The sequence below is a fragment of the Mastacembelus armatus genome, chromosome 9 (genome assembly GCF_900324485.2).
Source record: "Mastacembelus armatus chromosome 9, fMasArm1.2, whole genome shotgun sequence".
In the NCBI taxonomy this organism is placed as follows: domain Eukaryota; kingdom Metazoa; phylum Chordata; class Actinopteri; order Synbranchiformes; family Mastacembelidae; genus Mastacembelus; species Mastacembelus armatus.
Window position 1 is genome coordinate 17,569,237 of NC_046641.1, and position 17,748 is coordinate 17,586,984.

General features: G+C 39.9%; 1 protein-coding gene across 2 annotated transcripts in view; it reads left to right on the forward strand.

The window, feature by feature from the left end:
* The first annotated feature begins 3,386 nt into the window (after positions 1-3,386).
* The window catches only part of ntrk2a (neurotrophic tyrosine kinase, receptor, type 2a), a 68,570-nt gene continuing 54,208 nt past the window's right edge, over positions 3,387-17,748 (forward strand). For both annotated transcript variants that reach the window (XM_033325390.1, XM_026322467.1), the window contains exons 1-6: positions 3,387-3,912; positions 6,376-6,450; positions 7,977-8,048; positions 8,540-8,608; positions 9,422-9,570; positions 15,616-15,749. In XM_033325390.1, coding sequence (XP_033181281.1) covers positions 3,656-3,912; positions 6,376-6,450; positions 7,977-8,048; positions 8,540-8,608; positions 9,422-9,570; positions 15,616-15,749 — 756 coding nt within the window. In that variant the 5' untranslated portion in view covers positions 3,387-3,655. The remainder of the gene's footprint in view (positions 3,913-6,375; positions 6,451-7,976; positions 8,049-8,539; positions 8,609-9,421; positions 9,571-15,615; positions 15,750-17,748) is intronic.

Here is a 17,748-nt window from a genome sequence, read left to right on the forward strand (position 1 = left end):
AGTGAGATTGTGTAAACAGATTTAGTGTCCCCATAGCAGGAGTAATACCAGCCCTCATATTCATATTTATGATTACAATCTCTGTTTGGCTAAGGTGTAGCTGTCATCATTAGTTTAATATTCACATGTGCGAGTGAACAGGAATAATAATAGTCAGGGAAATTTCAGTTGCAAAAACGGAATAATTATTGCTACAAGGTTTGTAATATCTGCCCAAATACCACTGGGCAGGACATGTTTCTTCCAGTGCTCCTGCATCCCCAAAGGAACAGTCTGTACATGTCCCAGACATAGTACTGGACAGTAATGCCCCTTTATCTTGTTCTTGAATAAACATATTTTTTATAGAAGCAGATCCTATTCCCCTGACACACTGTATTCTTTAATACAGAAGCATCTTACGCAAATGACACTGTAGCTTTATAGGATCCCAACAGCCACTAGAGAGCACTAGTGTATCAGTTCTGAGGACCATAAAATATGTAGCTGGTATGTGGGAGCTCAAACAGGTTCATGTGATGGAAATATTAATGTATACAAGGTGTCACACTAATTCAATGCTACAATGTACCTCTTATACAAACATAATAGTCAGTGTATTGTCAAAACTAAAGTAAATCGGAAAACATAACTACATTGCAGCCCATTACAGTATAAATTAAAGAATCCTCCACAAAAATACTGTAATGGGACTTTCTTATGTATAAACTTTTAAAATCCTAAGAAAATAAAGTGTATCTGTTGTGCATTTGTTTACTTGTTTTCACCAAAGACACTGAAGGACACATGGATCCCAGCAAAACTATCTACCACTATCTACCATCACACATGTTAAAAGCATTAATCAAGTCAAAGCCAAGAAGTGCAATAACCCGACAGAAAGCAGTTTGTTTATGCACCAAAACGTCTCATTATTGGCAAAAAAAGTAAAATATTTCAAAATACTTCTTCAGCCATTGTTTTCTGTGCATACTTGTATCTACTCTGGAGGCCACACACACACACACACACACACACACTACTGTCTACTGTCCCAGTCATGACTCTATCTCTATTTTACTCATAGCCTTGGGATATAAGTAAGCCCCTTTAATCTATTTTCAGGGGACCAAATGAAAAAAAATCCTAAAGATTTGGTAAATGTTCAGTTTGAAAAAAAAACTTGTTCTACCTAAATTCATTACCTTCATTAAAACGTGATGTGACATATGATCATTTCCAGGTTAAATGTGTAATATATAGAGCGAACTATTAGCAGAAATGGAATAAAATATTCATATATATGTCACTGGAAAATACCAACCGCAGCATTTTCTTAATCTTAGAATGAGCCTTTTAAATCGATATAGGGAGCATGTCTCCTTTCAGATGCATGTGCTTGATGCTGCTAATCTTTCACGTTACACACTGCAACTTTAAAAGACAAAAACAATTCAGCAAAGCCACTTTGGGAGATAGAAGCACATGACTGCGATGAAACAACTGGCTAAAAATGCTATTAATTGTGATGCAATAAAACTAAGTTTCATGCAATAACAATAAATTCAGTTTAGGTGGTTCTGATGTCACAACAGGTGATTCCAATGAGACAACAAGTAAGTTGAATCCAGCACTAGGTGGTTGTTGATGTAGATGTGTCATCAAGATATAACACTGTCTAGTGTCAGGTATTTAACAAGGGCTTAATTAGATAAAGTTATGCTGTATAAAATGCACAAGAAGATAAACATATGTGACATATGATGCTGAGTGTTCGATAGAAAACATCCTGACTGATGCTTTGTCTGCAGAAGACAGAGGTGTCAGGGGGCTGATTACATGTTTAAAGCGTCAAAGACCTTTAACACAGGTTACAACCTCTGTCAAAATCAAAAACAGAGTAACTGGAATATTCGGCTTGGGAGACAGTGATGTAATTGGTAGCCCACACTATTCGGCGCAGAATGTGCACACCCCGATTTCTGAAGCAGGCATCCACAAGATTGGTTGAGACAGACAGGGCTCCATAATTACACTGCTCTATTCAGCAGCCCTGCCTGTGCGTCAGCACAAACGTCATATTAGAACTGCAAATGGGGACAGGACATTGGAGAGAGAGGAGAAAAGAGGAGACGAGATGAGATGTGAGGAGAACAACCCTCACTGGTGTGATGTGTTGAGGCTGTTGCTGCTAGAGATAGAGAGAGATAGAGACGTTGTCATTTGCTTTCTCTCACACACAAGGTGAGAGACTGAGGAGAAGTAGCTCTGTTCTTCAATAGCTCAACACTTGTGTTAGACATAACATCCAGCGTTAGGAACGAGGCTCTATAGCAGCAGAGTGACTGGCATGCAGCTGTAGAGCCTCCACTCTAAGATGACAGCTTATTGATTCAGGTCTGCTTTGGCCAGCAGCCCCATATGATTATGAAATATGGCCTAACGATTTAATAAGGTGATGCTTGGTCTAGTACATGCCAGCTAAAGACTTGATGATTGGTGATTGCTCCCCCTTTCTCTCTTGGTCTCTCACTTTTTCTCATGTGCTGCTTTAGACATTACATCCACCTCCTGTCCTGGGTATTTACAGTGGAAGCACCATCAGCGTCTGATGGGAAATGGAAATATAAGAATATAATTGTTACACTAACTTCCTTAATTCAGCTTTATTTCTCATTTAACAGTATACAGGTCAGCTATACTAAACGCCTAGCACAACAACCAGATCCATCCATCCATTACAGTGGTGATGAGAATAAATATGATAACTAGACTAGATAGACCCTTATATGCCAGTAGACACATCTGTTGCCAGCACCCAGATAAATTAAGAACCTATTCCACCTTTGTCCACCCCCCACCTCTCCTTCCCTGCCAGACAAGGACGCCCACACCTCATTCACAACTCAAGGCAATGCCGGTGAACTCTTAAACCCGCGGTACGACAATGAAAATAGATTACTAATTCATCCAGCGCTGCGTCGAAGCATCTAGGCTTTGTTGAGGTGCCTTTGGGCAAGAAAGGCATCTCTTCTCTGCACCTGACCTTTTTCCCCCAGACGTCCCTGCAAACACAGCAAGGAGCAGTTCCCTAAAGGGGATCAATGAGGTATCAAGTTATGCACGATCTGCTTTGATGCTACCTTCTCTCTCCTTACAGCCTCCATCCCTGCGCACCACGCAGATCTGTCTTCTCGACTGTCTTTTATTGTACATCCACCCACTCAACCACCACCACCAACCGAGAACCATCCACACACAGAGAACATTGTGTCGAGGAGGCCCCGAGGTTTGCGTGTCAGCTGAGAGAGAGAGAGAGAGAGGGAGAGAGAGAGAGAGAGGGAGAGAGAGAGAGACATCCTCCTTGGCACACACCCGTCAGTGTGGCAGTGTGATGTTGACTGACTGACCGACTGACGGGGGATTCTGGAGGGAACACACAGGAACGGGACGACACACTATCCGGTTTTTATTTTTTCTCACACCTTTCTCGCTTGTCTGTCATCGTTGCCTCGGCCGATGGTTTTCTAGCTGCGCCGCCTGTATCTTCCTCAGCATCGGATTGTGCTTTTATTTCTTCCTCTCCTTGATTGGCTGAACCGGGGCTGATCCTAGCCAACCTGGGCTGGACCGTGGGGCTGTTCAGCAAGCCTTTTAGCTGAAGTTGGCACCCGAGATGAGCGCCTTCAGACCCGGGAGCGGGGATCTCTTCTCGCCAGGGACAGGGTATGGGTCGTGGCGGTGCTGGTGCTGGTGGTGGGTTATGGTGCTCGGGGTGGCAGTGGGCTCTGGAGATCCGTGGTTGTCCGCGGAGGCATGCCCGTCTTCTTGTTCCTGCAGTAGCACCAGGATCTCCTGCGTGGATCCGGAACGGGGTATCAGTGCTTTCCCCATCCTGCAGAGCGAGGCAGAGATGGAGAACATCACCGACATGTGAGTGTCTCTAAACATCACATACAGGCATACAGAGGAGAGATGTTCTTAAAAATTCGCCCCGTTTTTACTGAGGGGCAGCATTTCCAGCACTTTACAAATAAAGGAATGTCACCCTTCACCCTCCCAGTGCCAGCCAGACACGGTCCGTAAAGAGCCAGGACTGTCGGGTTTGTCTGTTTTCTTTGTTGTTGTTTTTTTTGCGTGAACTTCAGGTGAATGCAAAAATGTACCGTATTAAAATAAAAGTTACATTTATTTACTCGGCAGCTTCGGCTCAGATGTGTCACCTACATTGCGTAACAGACTCATCAACGGAAAGCAAGTGATAGTCTTTTTCTGACAGACAAAGCCCTGTGTGTGTGTGTGTGTGTGTGCATGCGTGTGCCACCGTGTGTGTTTGTTTGTGTGTGCGTGCGTGCGTGCGCATGTGGACAAGGGCACGCACTCCGTAGGCACCACTGTCCAAATATTGGCACAGGCCCTACCGAAGATGGTTTATTTGAGTGTATTTAAATGAACTTCAAAAGCAGCAAAAAATCGATTAGGATGAAAAAATATCTTGTCAACAGTTTGTTCTTCAGGCTGCTGGATGAGGAAAGATAAGCCCAAATCTCAGTGTACATTTGAAATGTGCTGTGCCACTTCACTGTGATTTCACAGAACCTCATTTGGCCTAGAAATGAACTGAAACACGTCTAAGCTTTTCTATCTGAGAGTAATTAAACAGGAGATTAAAATATTTAATTGCTGCAATATCTTTCTTGGCAAAGATAAACGGCCTTGTTGATAATGACTTTTGTCAGAGATAAACAATCTTTATCTGCGGCCTTGGAGAAGCCTTGGAGAAGCTGTTTAAATGAAGCAGCAATCTAGTGAAAAGCAGTGCTGAACTAATGTAAACAGAGAAACTACTGATCACAGTGCAGCATCTAATTTCAAAATGACCTTGCCGAAAACCAAGGAGACAGGTTATCATGTCCCTGTTTGCATTAATTGGTGAGACAGTCTGTTTTGATGACAGCTGCCGGAGAACCACACAGTTTGAGGGAATTCAGTGACAGTAAATCTGAGAAAAAATTAAATACAGTTCCTGATTCATTTCTGCTATATGAATAATTGTTGTTAGCACATATTTCCCGTCAGCTAAGACAATGTCCTCCAGCAGTGCAGGTGGGTGTGGGTCTTCTAAATGCCTGGATGATACGGACAAAATGAAAATTCACACAATTTATTTGACTGATAATCCCAATCATCATAGAGATGGCCATGTTTTGGGGGTGTTGGCTGACATTTAACCTGTGAAAATGTCAGAAAATGTAAACTTAACTCCTCCCTCCGCACTCAGACGACATGAGGTGAAGGTTCATCAGAGATGGGTGTGCATGCTGTCATTCTATGCTCAGTCCTCTTTGGTGATTGACAGACACATATCTGTAATTGTTGAACCTGTAATTAGTGATTTAATGTAGATATTGTTACCTTAAAAACTTTTTGTCAGAAATTAAACTTAACTATTAGTGTCAGACAATTTTACTCCTTATTGATAGAAATTACACAGTTTTTTCTTAACTACTGATAATTTTCAGGCATTCTGGCTTAATTTGACAGTGACGGTGGAGATCTGACAGGAAATAAGAGGGAAGAGAGGAGATATGCAAAACAAGGTCCCCTGCTCCGCTTGAGCTGGAGATGTTGTAATGGTGTACAGTGTGGCACAGTGTTTTAGAGGCCACCCCTAAAAACTATTTCTAAGGGTTAAATGTTGTCTTTTTAATCCTCACTTGTCTTGTGTAACTTAAATGTGATTATTTTAGTATAAAATTCATTAATACATGAATTAATCACGCCACATTTAAGAAAGGTGAAATAGAGCACATCATGTATTTGTAATAATCAGCATTGGCTTTTCAATACCATTGCCATGTAGTGATCTTGTGGATAAATCAGTCTGTTAGAATAGTTTTGCTTTACATGCAGAACATTATTTAATGACCTTGTGCTTTAGTCAAGCAATGCTGAGGGTTCCTGCAGGACAAAGCCTTGTATGACTGTTAAAGCCTGTTCCCTCTAAAGGGAGGTTTTGTTTAATGTTCTCAGACATCTAATCCCAAAGCTGTAATATTTGAAAAGTACATCAGAGCCTGTTCACGCAGTTAGACACATTCTTGCAAGGGAGTTGCCCACAGTCACCTCCTGTTGACCCTTAAAAACTAACAGGTCAAGTGCTTTGCTCAATTGCAGCTGAGCAAAAGAAGCGGAAGCTGTTCCTGTTTTTCTACTTTTAAAAACTACCAGCTCCTGATGTGTAACATTATATAAGATCTGTCCTTTAGGAGTTCATTTTTCATTTTGAACTCTAATTATACGGCCCCACTATGGTTCCCTGTCTCGGTGAAATCTTTCTGTTCATGCGTCCATTAACAGATGAGCCGTCTGACACACACTTGTATCTCTTGACAGTTACATCGCCAACCAGAGCAGTTTCTCCTCCATCAACGACAAAGACCTGCACTACTACAAGAATCTCAGGAACCTGTGAGTCTATCACGATTTATATTACCAAGAAAACACTTCAGGGTTACTGTCAATAAACACATTTGCTAAAAAAACGATTATACACGATGTTTTATGTCATTTTTTTTTAAACACTGTGGAAGTTTGCCAGATATGCTGCCTCAAATATCATCATCATTCTAAGGTGTGTAGGTAGAATAATAATGTCGCTATACTTTATTGACATTTCCACAGTATTGCTATACATACTCTGCTCCTTATAGTCCACTAGACATATTGATTTACTCTGCTTTTATTGATAATTCCCCCTCTTTGCTTAAGGCAGTACTATATTGTCCATGTCTTTTGCTTTAAAATCCGGCTATGTTTATTGCTGTGTCCCAGAGCATTTGGAGTTACTCTGTTTTGCTATGCTTCTCTGTCTCATTTTAGACTTTAATCTAAACAAGAACTGTCCACCAAGCTGCACTTCCTCTCCATGTAATAATTTGTTGAGTAGACACACAGTTCCTTTTTAATTTCCAGACAGCAGCCCGTTTGCTAGTCAGGATAATACAAAGGATGTTATATGATGCACATATGATGCACATATGTATTAGCCAGTGGGAGCAAAACTAGCGGGAGCACCAAGATCAGCCACAGCTGCTCTGTGTTTCTGGCAAATGCTTTACATGCAATTACACCATGTGCAGCCTTAATATTTTCTAAAACAATATTGACACTGATGTACTGATAATGATACTATTTCATAGTTTAAATATATTTTCATTAATCGTTAGTTGAAGTTTTAAATGGTGAAAGAAAAACATTTGCTCATTCCCAGTCATTCCAGACAAGACCAATCAGCCACAGGACATCATTTAAACCAACTTCATATCATATAATAATATTGTCTTACATCCTAACCCTGGCTGATGAAGGGCACAGACTCTTTGTATACCTGGTTGTTACAATGTAATGCATTGTATAAGGAATATTAAAGGCAACTGAGTCTTTTTGTAGATGTGGATATTCAGAGAATCCAGTATTAAACTTAGATGAATATAATTTTTGCTGTAATCATTTGTTTAAATGTCACCACAAGGACAAACCAGATGAGCTGATTATTGGTTTCCCTCAGTGTGGACAACATTACTTCTGTCTCTGTGTCAGTTACTTTCACAGTTATAATCACATTATATAGACTTACATCATTTTGCTAATGTCTTCTGATGTCAGTCTTTAGATGTTAAATGTAGACGCATGAAATCTGTGCCTAAGTGACCTTATTTTGGACTTGTGTAACTTAGGTTATGTGGTGACACTGTCTAAAACGACATGCTTTATAATGCATTTAGAAGAAATCAATAATAAGAACAGAATTTGGGTGACCAGGTTGTAAACAAGATTTTTGAAATGTATTTTTGCTTAGACTTTGCTGAAGTCAGATTTTTGTTGTAGTTGACAATAATAATAATAATAACAACAAGAAATATAATAATATAATACAATAAGAGCTATATACAGTGTAATGAATGAAATAATAATATTGTGTGTTTTTGTGACAGAACGGTGACCAACAGCAGGCTAACTTATGTATCGAAGCTGGCCTTTCAGAACAACATCAAGTTACAGTACCTGTAAGTAATATATAAACAGTATGGACTGTCTTTTGATGTGACACCTACTCTGTGACCATTATTGATCACTTTTAGTGAGAAATTCCTTTCATTTGCGGGAGCTCAATACTGTTAAAATTAATCTTTTAAAATCTTTGCTTATGTTTAAATTTCAATAATTTATCATATTATCTATATTTTAAACTGATAGATTTCATGATATGGCAAGACTGAGTAAACAACACTATACAGCACAATAAGTCCAGTATGGGTTTACACTGAACAAAATTCATAGCTGATCTTACTGGCCTTATAACCATAATTAAAGTTTGATACTTGTAATACTTAAGGTTAATTGTCGGAGCACTTAGAAGAGAAAACTTTTAATGAGAAATATAATACAGGCCTATTGGTGCACATAAAAATCTGCCTTGAGATTCTGGAACAACCTAAAATTTTGTGGTGATATTACAAATGCAATCTCAGTCACTGATGTTCAATTTAATTTCCAGGAATCTGAAAGATAACAACCTGTCATCACTGTCCTGGAGGATATTCAAACATCTCAACATCTCTTATCTGTGAGTTCAGTGGATCCTCAGTCTATCCATCTCGGTGCCTGTCTCTACTTCTGTCTCTCTCTCTGGTTTACCTCCCAGTTATCATCACACTCTGTAGATAAACACAGACCTATAGCATCTGGGATGTCAGCTACAGACTTCTAATGTCATGTTTTGAAGCTCTGAGTTGTAAATTTTCCCTGAAACCAAAAAATATAATTATTTTTATTTTGTAAGTTTTGATTCATGCAACAAGGTGGAGAAGATTCATCCTACGGTAATATGATTGTTAAACAAGAAGCCAGTTAATTTATCTTAGCAGAAATAGTGGAAACAAGGAAACAAGTAGCCAGTCTCAGTTTCCCAGAATCACTGTGTTTAATATATATGAAAAAAATGACAAGTTGCTATTTTATGGGCTGTTATGTGCTGAACAGTTTGTTAGCTCAGGATGTGACTTTCTCCCATGGCTGCCTCGCAGCCTCATGGGGAATACAGCTGGCCAAAAAGTTGTCACAGATAAAACCACTTATTTGACATTTTTTGTCTGGTTTAAACAAACAAGACATAACATGCTAGTAGGCAGATTTTGTTCACACATTCAACAGGCTGTTTCAACATTTCCCATCTTTATGCTAAGCTAAGATTGAGGGTATTTGGTGTAAACAGTGTCTTCTAATGCATGCTGATGCACTTGTCACATAGTTGTCTAAAATTTACAGTTACTGTGCTGCTCTGTTCTTGATAGTTCTTGACTTGTGTTTGTGTGTCTGTGTGTGTGTCTGTGTGTGTGTGTGTGTGTGTGTGTGTGTGTGTGTGTGTGTGTGTGTGTAGTATCCTATCAGGTAACCCTCTTCACTGCTCCTGTGAGAACATGTGGATCAAGCTGTGGTTAGGGGAGGAAGCAGACACTCAGGAGCTGTACTGCATTGAGGACGGAGGAGGACGCAAACTGCTGTCCAGACTGACGCTGCCTAACTGTGGTGAGGGCTCACACACACATTAAAATTTGTATTTCTATCTTTATTAGGACAGTTATAGAATAATGCATTCTTTAGACCCTTAGGCTAACTTTAACCATAATAAATGTCTAACCTCAACCCTTACCTCAACCTAAACCAAGTCATAACCCTTAAACAGGAGTCTGAAAAAGTGAGAACCGGTCAAATGTCCTAACTTTGCCAAAATTTCAATTATGCTCAAAATGGTGCTTACAAAGGTAGAAATATGAGTACACACACACGCACACACACACAATGTAAGGAGCTGGAAAAGACATTAACAAGTGGTAGCACTGTGCAAAATGCTGAAACACCCGGTGGAAAAGAATGATCCTAATAGTTTTCTCTGGCACATGTATTTTTATGGAAATGCATAGTTTTGAGTGTGTACATTTGCATAAATGCCCATGTGTTTAAGTTCAGAGCTTATTGTATACCTTATACCTTATAAAATGTTGCTAGTGCAAATCAAGTGTAAGCTACTAAACGTTTTGTCAGTCCTCAGAGGAGGTGTGGGCAATCCACTGTAGAAAATAAAATTTACTTTTTAAACCTATGAGAATAACTGTTCAAAGAATAAGTCATGCATTGACTAGAGACTGCAGAAATCAGTACAACATACAAACTGAAATGTGAACTGAACTACAGGCTTCAGTGAGGACACTGCACACACTGTATCAGCATTTCTGTAAGCAACACGAGGCATTTTACACATATTTGTAATAAATTGAGGAGAAAACTATGCAGTTTTGTTTTAAATTGCAAAGAACCTCGGAACAAAGAACACTTGCAAAAGTGCATAAAGTTACAGCACATGTGTAATGTCAAACTAACCAGCAAGCTTGCTGTAACTCTAGGACAAACTTCCACAGACCACAAACCTTTAATGTACTTGCTTATGGGAGTGTTTATCAAGCTTGAATGTATAAATGTCAGCAGTTAACCGACACTTTATGCTTCCCTTCTTTATATCTACAGCATTAATTTTTCATGAATCTCTATTTTAGACTCTCTTCAGTTTATAAACAGGGTCAGCTTACAGCTTGACCTGTCTCTGATGGTCTGAGGCTGACCAGTGTTCATTCTTTAAAGAGAAACCTGTCCAGAATCAGCCTGGATTTGTAGTGTTTATAAGTACTAAAGTAGCTGAACTGGCTATTCAGTAATAATTTACAGCCTGAGCTGTAAAGTAAATAAATGAAAATCAGATTGTCAGACTTCGGGGGAATAACTCCAGTCAAAAGAAATAGCAGTCAGAAAAGCTTTATAGGTCTGAAATTAAATGTAATCACATTTTTCGTTTAATAATTTGTGATATTAACCTGCATCTGTTTTTGGCATCCCTTTTGTTGAAATGGCATGGTTAAAAATAGCTCAAGGCAGTCCTGACACACTTGACACAAACAATAAGTTAGGTTGCAGGAAGCTAATGAAGTCATTGATAATTCTTATTGATCTGTCCCCTCTGCCTCATCTCCATTAGCAGAGGCTATTTTTGCCCTTAGCACAACTGGGCCTCTGGAGAGGTGGGCAGGGGGACCCCCTAGCAGAGTGACATATGAGGAGGAGGACATGGTGGGGCAGGGATGCCAAATAATGCCCCAGGGCGAACAGTGATACAGCAGAAGACCTCTCAGTCTGGCCAAGCCACTGTCTTTTGCTTTTACCGTAATTTTTTCTTACTATTTTTTGCATCTTTCCCTCTCTGGCCATCATTCACCCACTTTATTACTCATTTTCCATCTGTCTGTCAGCTTCATGCATGGCTGTTTGTCCTTCTGTATGCCTGAACATTTCTGACTGAGATATGAAGAAGGCACAAAGGAAAGGAAATGCCCAGCAATGGCCCCGGGCTGACACTGATCTATTCGGCCATCCACATATGTCTCTGTCTTTCTGTTTCTCTCCATGGACTGTTTACTGCTGGAGCTCCACTCAGAAAGGCTGGCAAACACAGACTCCCCTCTGCTGACCAATACAAAACCCTACCCAAAGAGTGCATGTTTACATACAACTTCAGTCTCACGCCTGTGCAACATTACAAAGTGAAGTGTGTCACCCGGTAAAAATGTTCGGGTACAAACAGCTGCAGGTGTTAAAACGCTCTCATCCAGCTGATTACCGCAATAAAAGAAACCTTATAACCCTATAAACAATACACTCTTGCTTAATTTCCTGTGACAACTCTTCTTTAAGTTGTAAAATTACTATAGGGTATTTTCTATGACCACACTCATAACACTTTGCGGTGACAAGTATTAGCTGACTGCTCCAAAAACAGAGATGTTAATAACTGAAACCAGCTGTCCTGAGAAGAGATGTCTCTTTTTTCCATGTGATGTGGTAATGACAGCATGTGGATTACGATACCTCTGCTGGTCACATCACAGCTCCGGTGCACTTTGTTTTCATCTGCCTTCCTCTCGGTTCGTTAATTGTACACAGACAGATGCGTTTAAGTGTCTTTTTCTTCATCTCTCATCTGTCCTTTTGTGTAGTGTGACCTTACAGTTGCATATGTGAACCCAGTGGTAAACAGCAACACAGACCAATCTGTGAATTTCAGAGTCGGAGCAGACAAGTCACATTAGATAACAAAATATTAAACACCAAATAAGTAAACTTAAAATGCTCCCAGAAGTTAGAAGATCAGCACAGTGCAGACTGAGAGAAACGGATTAGGTTGGTATTCATGTCTTTACGAGCCTGATGTTTTTATGAGGTTGTTAAAAGTAATGGACATGATGTTTAGCGCCATCTCATCTTAGTTTGGGTCCACTGCATTCCTTTTAAGGCCATGCTACTGTCATTTAGGATTGAGGATTTGCTAATAGAAGTATTCAAGAGGGTTTAAAAGGGACTATAGCTTCAAAAACAAAAGAGCATAGCTGGTCAAAACTATACAATAATCATTCTTTATGGGAAAAGGAAGAAAGATTGTAATTAGCAGGGAACTGGACAAATCAACAGTCTACCACAGACCCCACACACACACAACCAAAAGTTCATGCTCGCTGTTATACCTACGAGCAGCTTAGAGTCAGCAGTCAGCCTAACCTGCACGCATGCAAGGACATGAAAACTCTACACTGCAAGGCTCTGGGTGGCACAGTGCTGAATCCAGAACTTAGCTGCTCTGAGGTGACAATGCTAGTCACTGATGACCTGATTAAATCACATGAAAAATATTTCTGATATTGACGTTGATTGATGTTGATGTTCTTGTCTTGAACTGAATTCAGATTGTTATGAGCAAGAAAACATATCAGTTGGCACAGTAATTCAAATGTAGCTCTCAAAAAAGGACAGCTATAGACAAGACAGGAACAATACTGACATATATGATTGGAAATGAATACCTTACAGTCTGATGGAAGATTCACAGTAGTCCAGGTGTGAGTCTAACTAACAGTAGTTTTAAGCAGAAAAATCAATAATCTAAAACAGATTCTGGTTTTCAAAGCTGCCTCCATGTTTCGCTAGAATTATTTGAGCTGAAATTATTTTGTGAATTTCTCCTATAATGCACTGTCAGTCAGTGACAGTCTTCACTGTCCTTGAACAACAGATGTGGAGACAAACTCAGAAATGGCTTTTTTTGAGGGACTCTCCGGCACATCCTCATTATTCCTTTCCCTTGCTGATGCAAATTTTGACAAAGATTCTCTCTCCCTTTTCTGCTTCTGCCTCTCATCAGAAATCACCACATCTCTGTGTAAGAAAAGCTGGAGCATTACATAATAAAAGTGAACATCAATATGGACGTGCCCATTGTGACCTATAACAACAGCTGACAACAATGACACAGAAGTATGTTGAGGCGTATTGTGCAGAGAGCGGTGGATGTTTTCCTTTTAAATATGAGCTGTGAGGAGCTATTCACTGGGCCAGGTTCCTGATGCTGTGTTTGTAATTCACAGCCCATTCATAGTGCATGCTTTACATGAATGAAGGCAATCTGGATTCAAGAAGTCAGTGAGTGTCAAGGACCTGTGCTAAAGTGATGTGTTCTTCAAACCATTTTTCTTCCAGATTTAACAGGGTGCTCTTTGGACTGAAACAGTACCAAAAAAAAAAAAAAAAAGATTTCCTGCTACCATTGCATGATTTCTAATTATGTATCACGGCAATGTAGGATTTCTGTCAAAGAAAAGGATCACCATGTCATGAAGCTTATGAATAACCTGGGTTGAGTGCGTCACTTGTAGATTTGGAAGCTAATCTAACTTTGACTAAATGTATTAATGAAAATCTGAGTGAAATAATTGTTGGAATTAAAGCACCCCCATCTTCCGGAATAACATCGAAGTGTTGCTAAATTATTACAATGAGAGAGTGAAGTTATGTAGCACCTCAAATAGAAGAATATCAGGTTTTACATTTCTTAATTCTTCTGGAAGATTTGTGGAAATATGACTTTTTATAATTGTGCTAAAAAGTGAATACATTTGATCAACAAAGACATATTTAACTTAGCCTGGTTTCTGAATGTTATGCATTGGGGCAGTGCTGTGTTGTTGGCTCACCCTCTGCAGACACTTGACTAGTAGTATTTTTCTATGGCCTAACTGCTTCCAGGTGGGCTGTAGTTTGGGCCAAACTCTGAAGTGCACAAAAATGAAATCCTTCCACATAATCACAGACACAGCCTGGTGTGCCATGATAATTACAGTAAATTCCTTTTCAGTCTTACTTATTGATTCTGAACACATTCAAGCCTTACATTTGAGCTTTACAATCGCACTATCATGGATAGTGTGATGTCCCAAACTCTGGTTATAAAAAATGAAACATGTAAATTATGTTTTGGGTCAAATCAAAACCAGGGAGATTTGCAGAAGATTTAGTCTAAATCCTTGGGTTGTGTAGATGTCTCTGTGTGTGTGTGTGTGTGTGTGTGTGTGTGTGTGTGACCTGTAGTGGCAGCCGAAAGCTGATTTACTGAGAGCCTGTTAAGATATGTGGTTCTGATATGGCAGCTGGCCTGCCACCACTGAAATGACTGGTTTTTAGTGCATCTCCTGGTGATTGAGTGGGTTGCCGTAGTGATAAGTGGGTTGCCCTGGTGATAAGCATTCTGCCAACGAACAGAAGAGGTTGGGGAAAAAAATGTGTGCGTGTCTGTCTGTAGTGGTGGGGTGGTGGGGGGTTTCAATAAGGAATCTGTCCGGCTTTATCTGCAGTAGCTGTCGACACCCATTTCTTCTCGCTTCGTTTTGTTCTTGTCTCTTCGTGTCATCTTTTTGTTCTCATCCTGTCTTCATTTCATTCTTGTTTTCCATTTCCTTTCTTCAGCAGAAATGTTATTGCACAGGGGACAAGACTGGACTTTGACTAAGTCTCAGTGGACATGCTCAGGTCACCTTCTGGTCAACACCATGTGTATCCACACACACACAGAGTAGTCTTTTTATAGTTATAGTGAGGACACTATAACTAAATGTAATTCTACCCTTAACCTCTAAAACCATGTCTTAACAGTCCTTTGAAGTTGTAAGGACTGGCCAAAAGGTCTTCACAGTGACTGTTTTCAACTAAAATTTGACCACACAAATATAGGAATGTATGTATACACACATACACACATACACACACACACACACACACACACCAGTGTCTTTGCTTTGACATCGACTTCAGACTGTGTCCAATCAATTTAGTACTTGGGCTGCAGAAGACATGCACTAGTAATCAGTGTAACCATCACAGTGTTTGAACTCTGTCTCTTTGTCTGACTGTTTGATTGGGGTGAATGTACTTAAATGAAATTGGTAGAGAGACAGAGATAGGTGGAGATTGAATTCGAGGTCTTTCTTTGTGTGTCTTTCTTTTCACTCTGTGTTGTAGTGGGTGTGTGTTTGCCTGCTCTTCTACTCTTATTGTCGAGGTTGTTACGTGTCTAGTGTTTCAACTGAAAAGACAAGAGTTGGCCATGAATTCTAAGTTTGCTTCCCACTCTCCTCTCTCCATCTGTATACCCTCCTCCATCCCTTCTTCTCCTCCTTCCCACTCCCTGGTTGTATGTAGAGGTTCCCATGGCAACATTGAGCCCACCCAAAGTGACAGTAATGGAGGGAGACAACATGCAGCTGTCCTGTACGACCTCTGGTGTGCCCTCACCTGACCTGATTTGGAAGATGGCACTGGTCACCAGCTATGAGGTTAGGTCACACTCACGCACAGAAACACAAACTTGGTCAAATTGTCAATCAGTCAGTCAATTAACAAATTAGTTAATAGAAAAATAATGATCAGTGGTTTTGAATCAGGGGTAAACCTTTTCAGTCATTTTTAAAGGGAACGTAATGTAGGAATTTTCACATCACCTAGTTGCCAGTTTATTAGGTACACCTAGCTAAATGTAATCCAGTATAATATTAGCTCTGCATTAACTCCAGTGAGAATTTTTAGTGGTGTTGAATAATATTGCTTCATACTTACAAGTGTTTTTACTTTATTTATCAAACCCACATTGATACGTAATTTTAGAAGCTCTTCTCAGTGTAGTCAGGCATTGTTCAACAGCAGTCTAACTGTAACTGTCAAAATGGTCATAAAGCTAAATCAACAATGTCTGTAAAACAAGTGTAAATTATAACCACCAGAAACATAGGAGTGTTGCATTTGACTGCTTTAGTTGTAGATAAACTGACTTTAGACTGGACTGCTGATACGATAAATAAAACAATATGAAGAGTTACGTTTGAAGGATTATTACCAAGTCGAAAAGAACCGTCATACCTCAGTCATACATTAGACCAAGCATCCCACTCTTCCCAACTTTTACATCAGATCACAAAAACAATACATTATAAGCAATTCATATGCCCTTTCCATACATCTGTGACTGCACTATGAGCCAACACACGAGCCACAAGCCAGACACCACATTGCTGTCTCACAATGCCTAATCCAAATCTGAACTTTATCAAATGATCAAAAGAACATTAGGATGAAAGTGTGGCTTGTCTAGCAGAAATGTCTGACAATATAGTAAACCAAATGAGTACCCTCTGTGTGAGCAACAAATTTTACAGTAGCTAAATGGCTTCTGAGAGGTTGGATATAAGAGCTGAATGTTCTGAATGATGGGTTTAGACATTGAAAATCATTAAGTTAACAATTGGTTTTGCAGGATTTAAAGACAAAGTTCTATGAAAATCAATATATGGAAAGATGAAAAGAATGCGTGGAATGATGCTGTGGGTGTTAGCATTGTCGCCTCACAGCAAGAAAGTTCTGAGTTTGAATCCCATTCAAACCTGGGACCTTTCTGTGGTGGGTTTGTATGTTTTGCTTGTGTCTCCATGGGTTTTCTCTGGGTACTCCGGCTTCCTCCTATGGTCTAAAGACATGCGGTTTGGGGTTAGGCTAACTGGTGACTCTAAATTGCCCATAGGTGTAAATGGGAGTGATCTTCTCTGAGAGTAAGCCCTGTGATAGACTGCCGATCTGTCTAGGGTGTGCCCTGCCTCTCGCAGACAAAGCTGAGCAGGTGAATCCAGAAGCAGAGAAAATCCACAACAGGGGTCAGAAACATGCAAACGTCTAGCCCGGGCCTCAAATCCAGGGGTAGAAGGCAAGATCCAGAAACTAACAGAGTTCACAAGAGAAAAATATTTAAGACCATAAAAATAACAAACATTAAAATGTAGATATAAAACACACACAAACAAAGATGTATATATAGAAAGGTTGCTAATCAGGTGAGTGAAGACAGGTGTGGTGGGTCTGGCAGTCAGGACTGGACAACAAGCAAATGGAGGCAGAACAGAACTGGGGGGAAATCTAGGCTAACTGGAATCTGGATTAGGAGTCTTTCTCTTCTTTTAAGCTTGTTGGCGGATAGTAGACCAAACTTTATAGTACATTACTGCCACCTATTGGATTGGAGGGTGGATCATTGGATTTTCCAAAAGACTATTTCATGTTTCTATATTCTCCTTATCAGCCTAATTTCTCATAAATAACTAAGAAGTAAATCAGCTATTGGATTAGGAGGCTAAAGAATTCTTAAAGGAAACAGAGCTGGGAAAACCTGAAACGGATACAGAGCCAGGACTGGGATTGTGACATAAGGAACATAACTATGCATGTGGAGTTTATTACTATGGGGCATGACGGTTCAATTAAGATAACTATGGCAGCAACAGCTTGTAA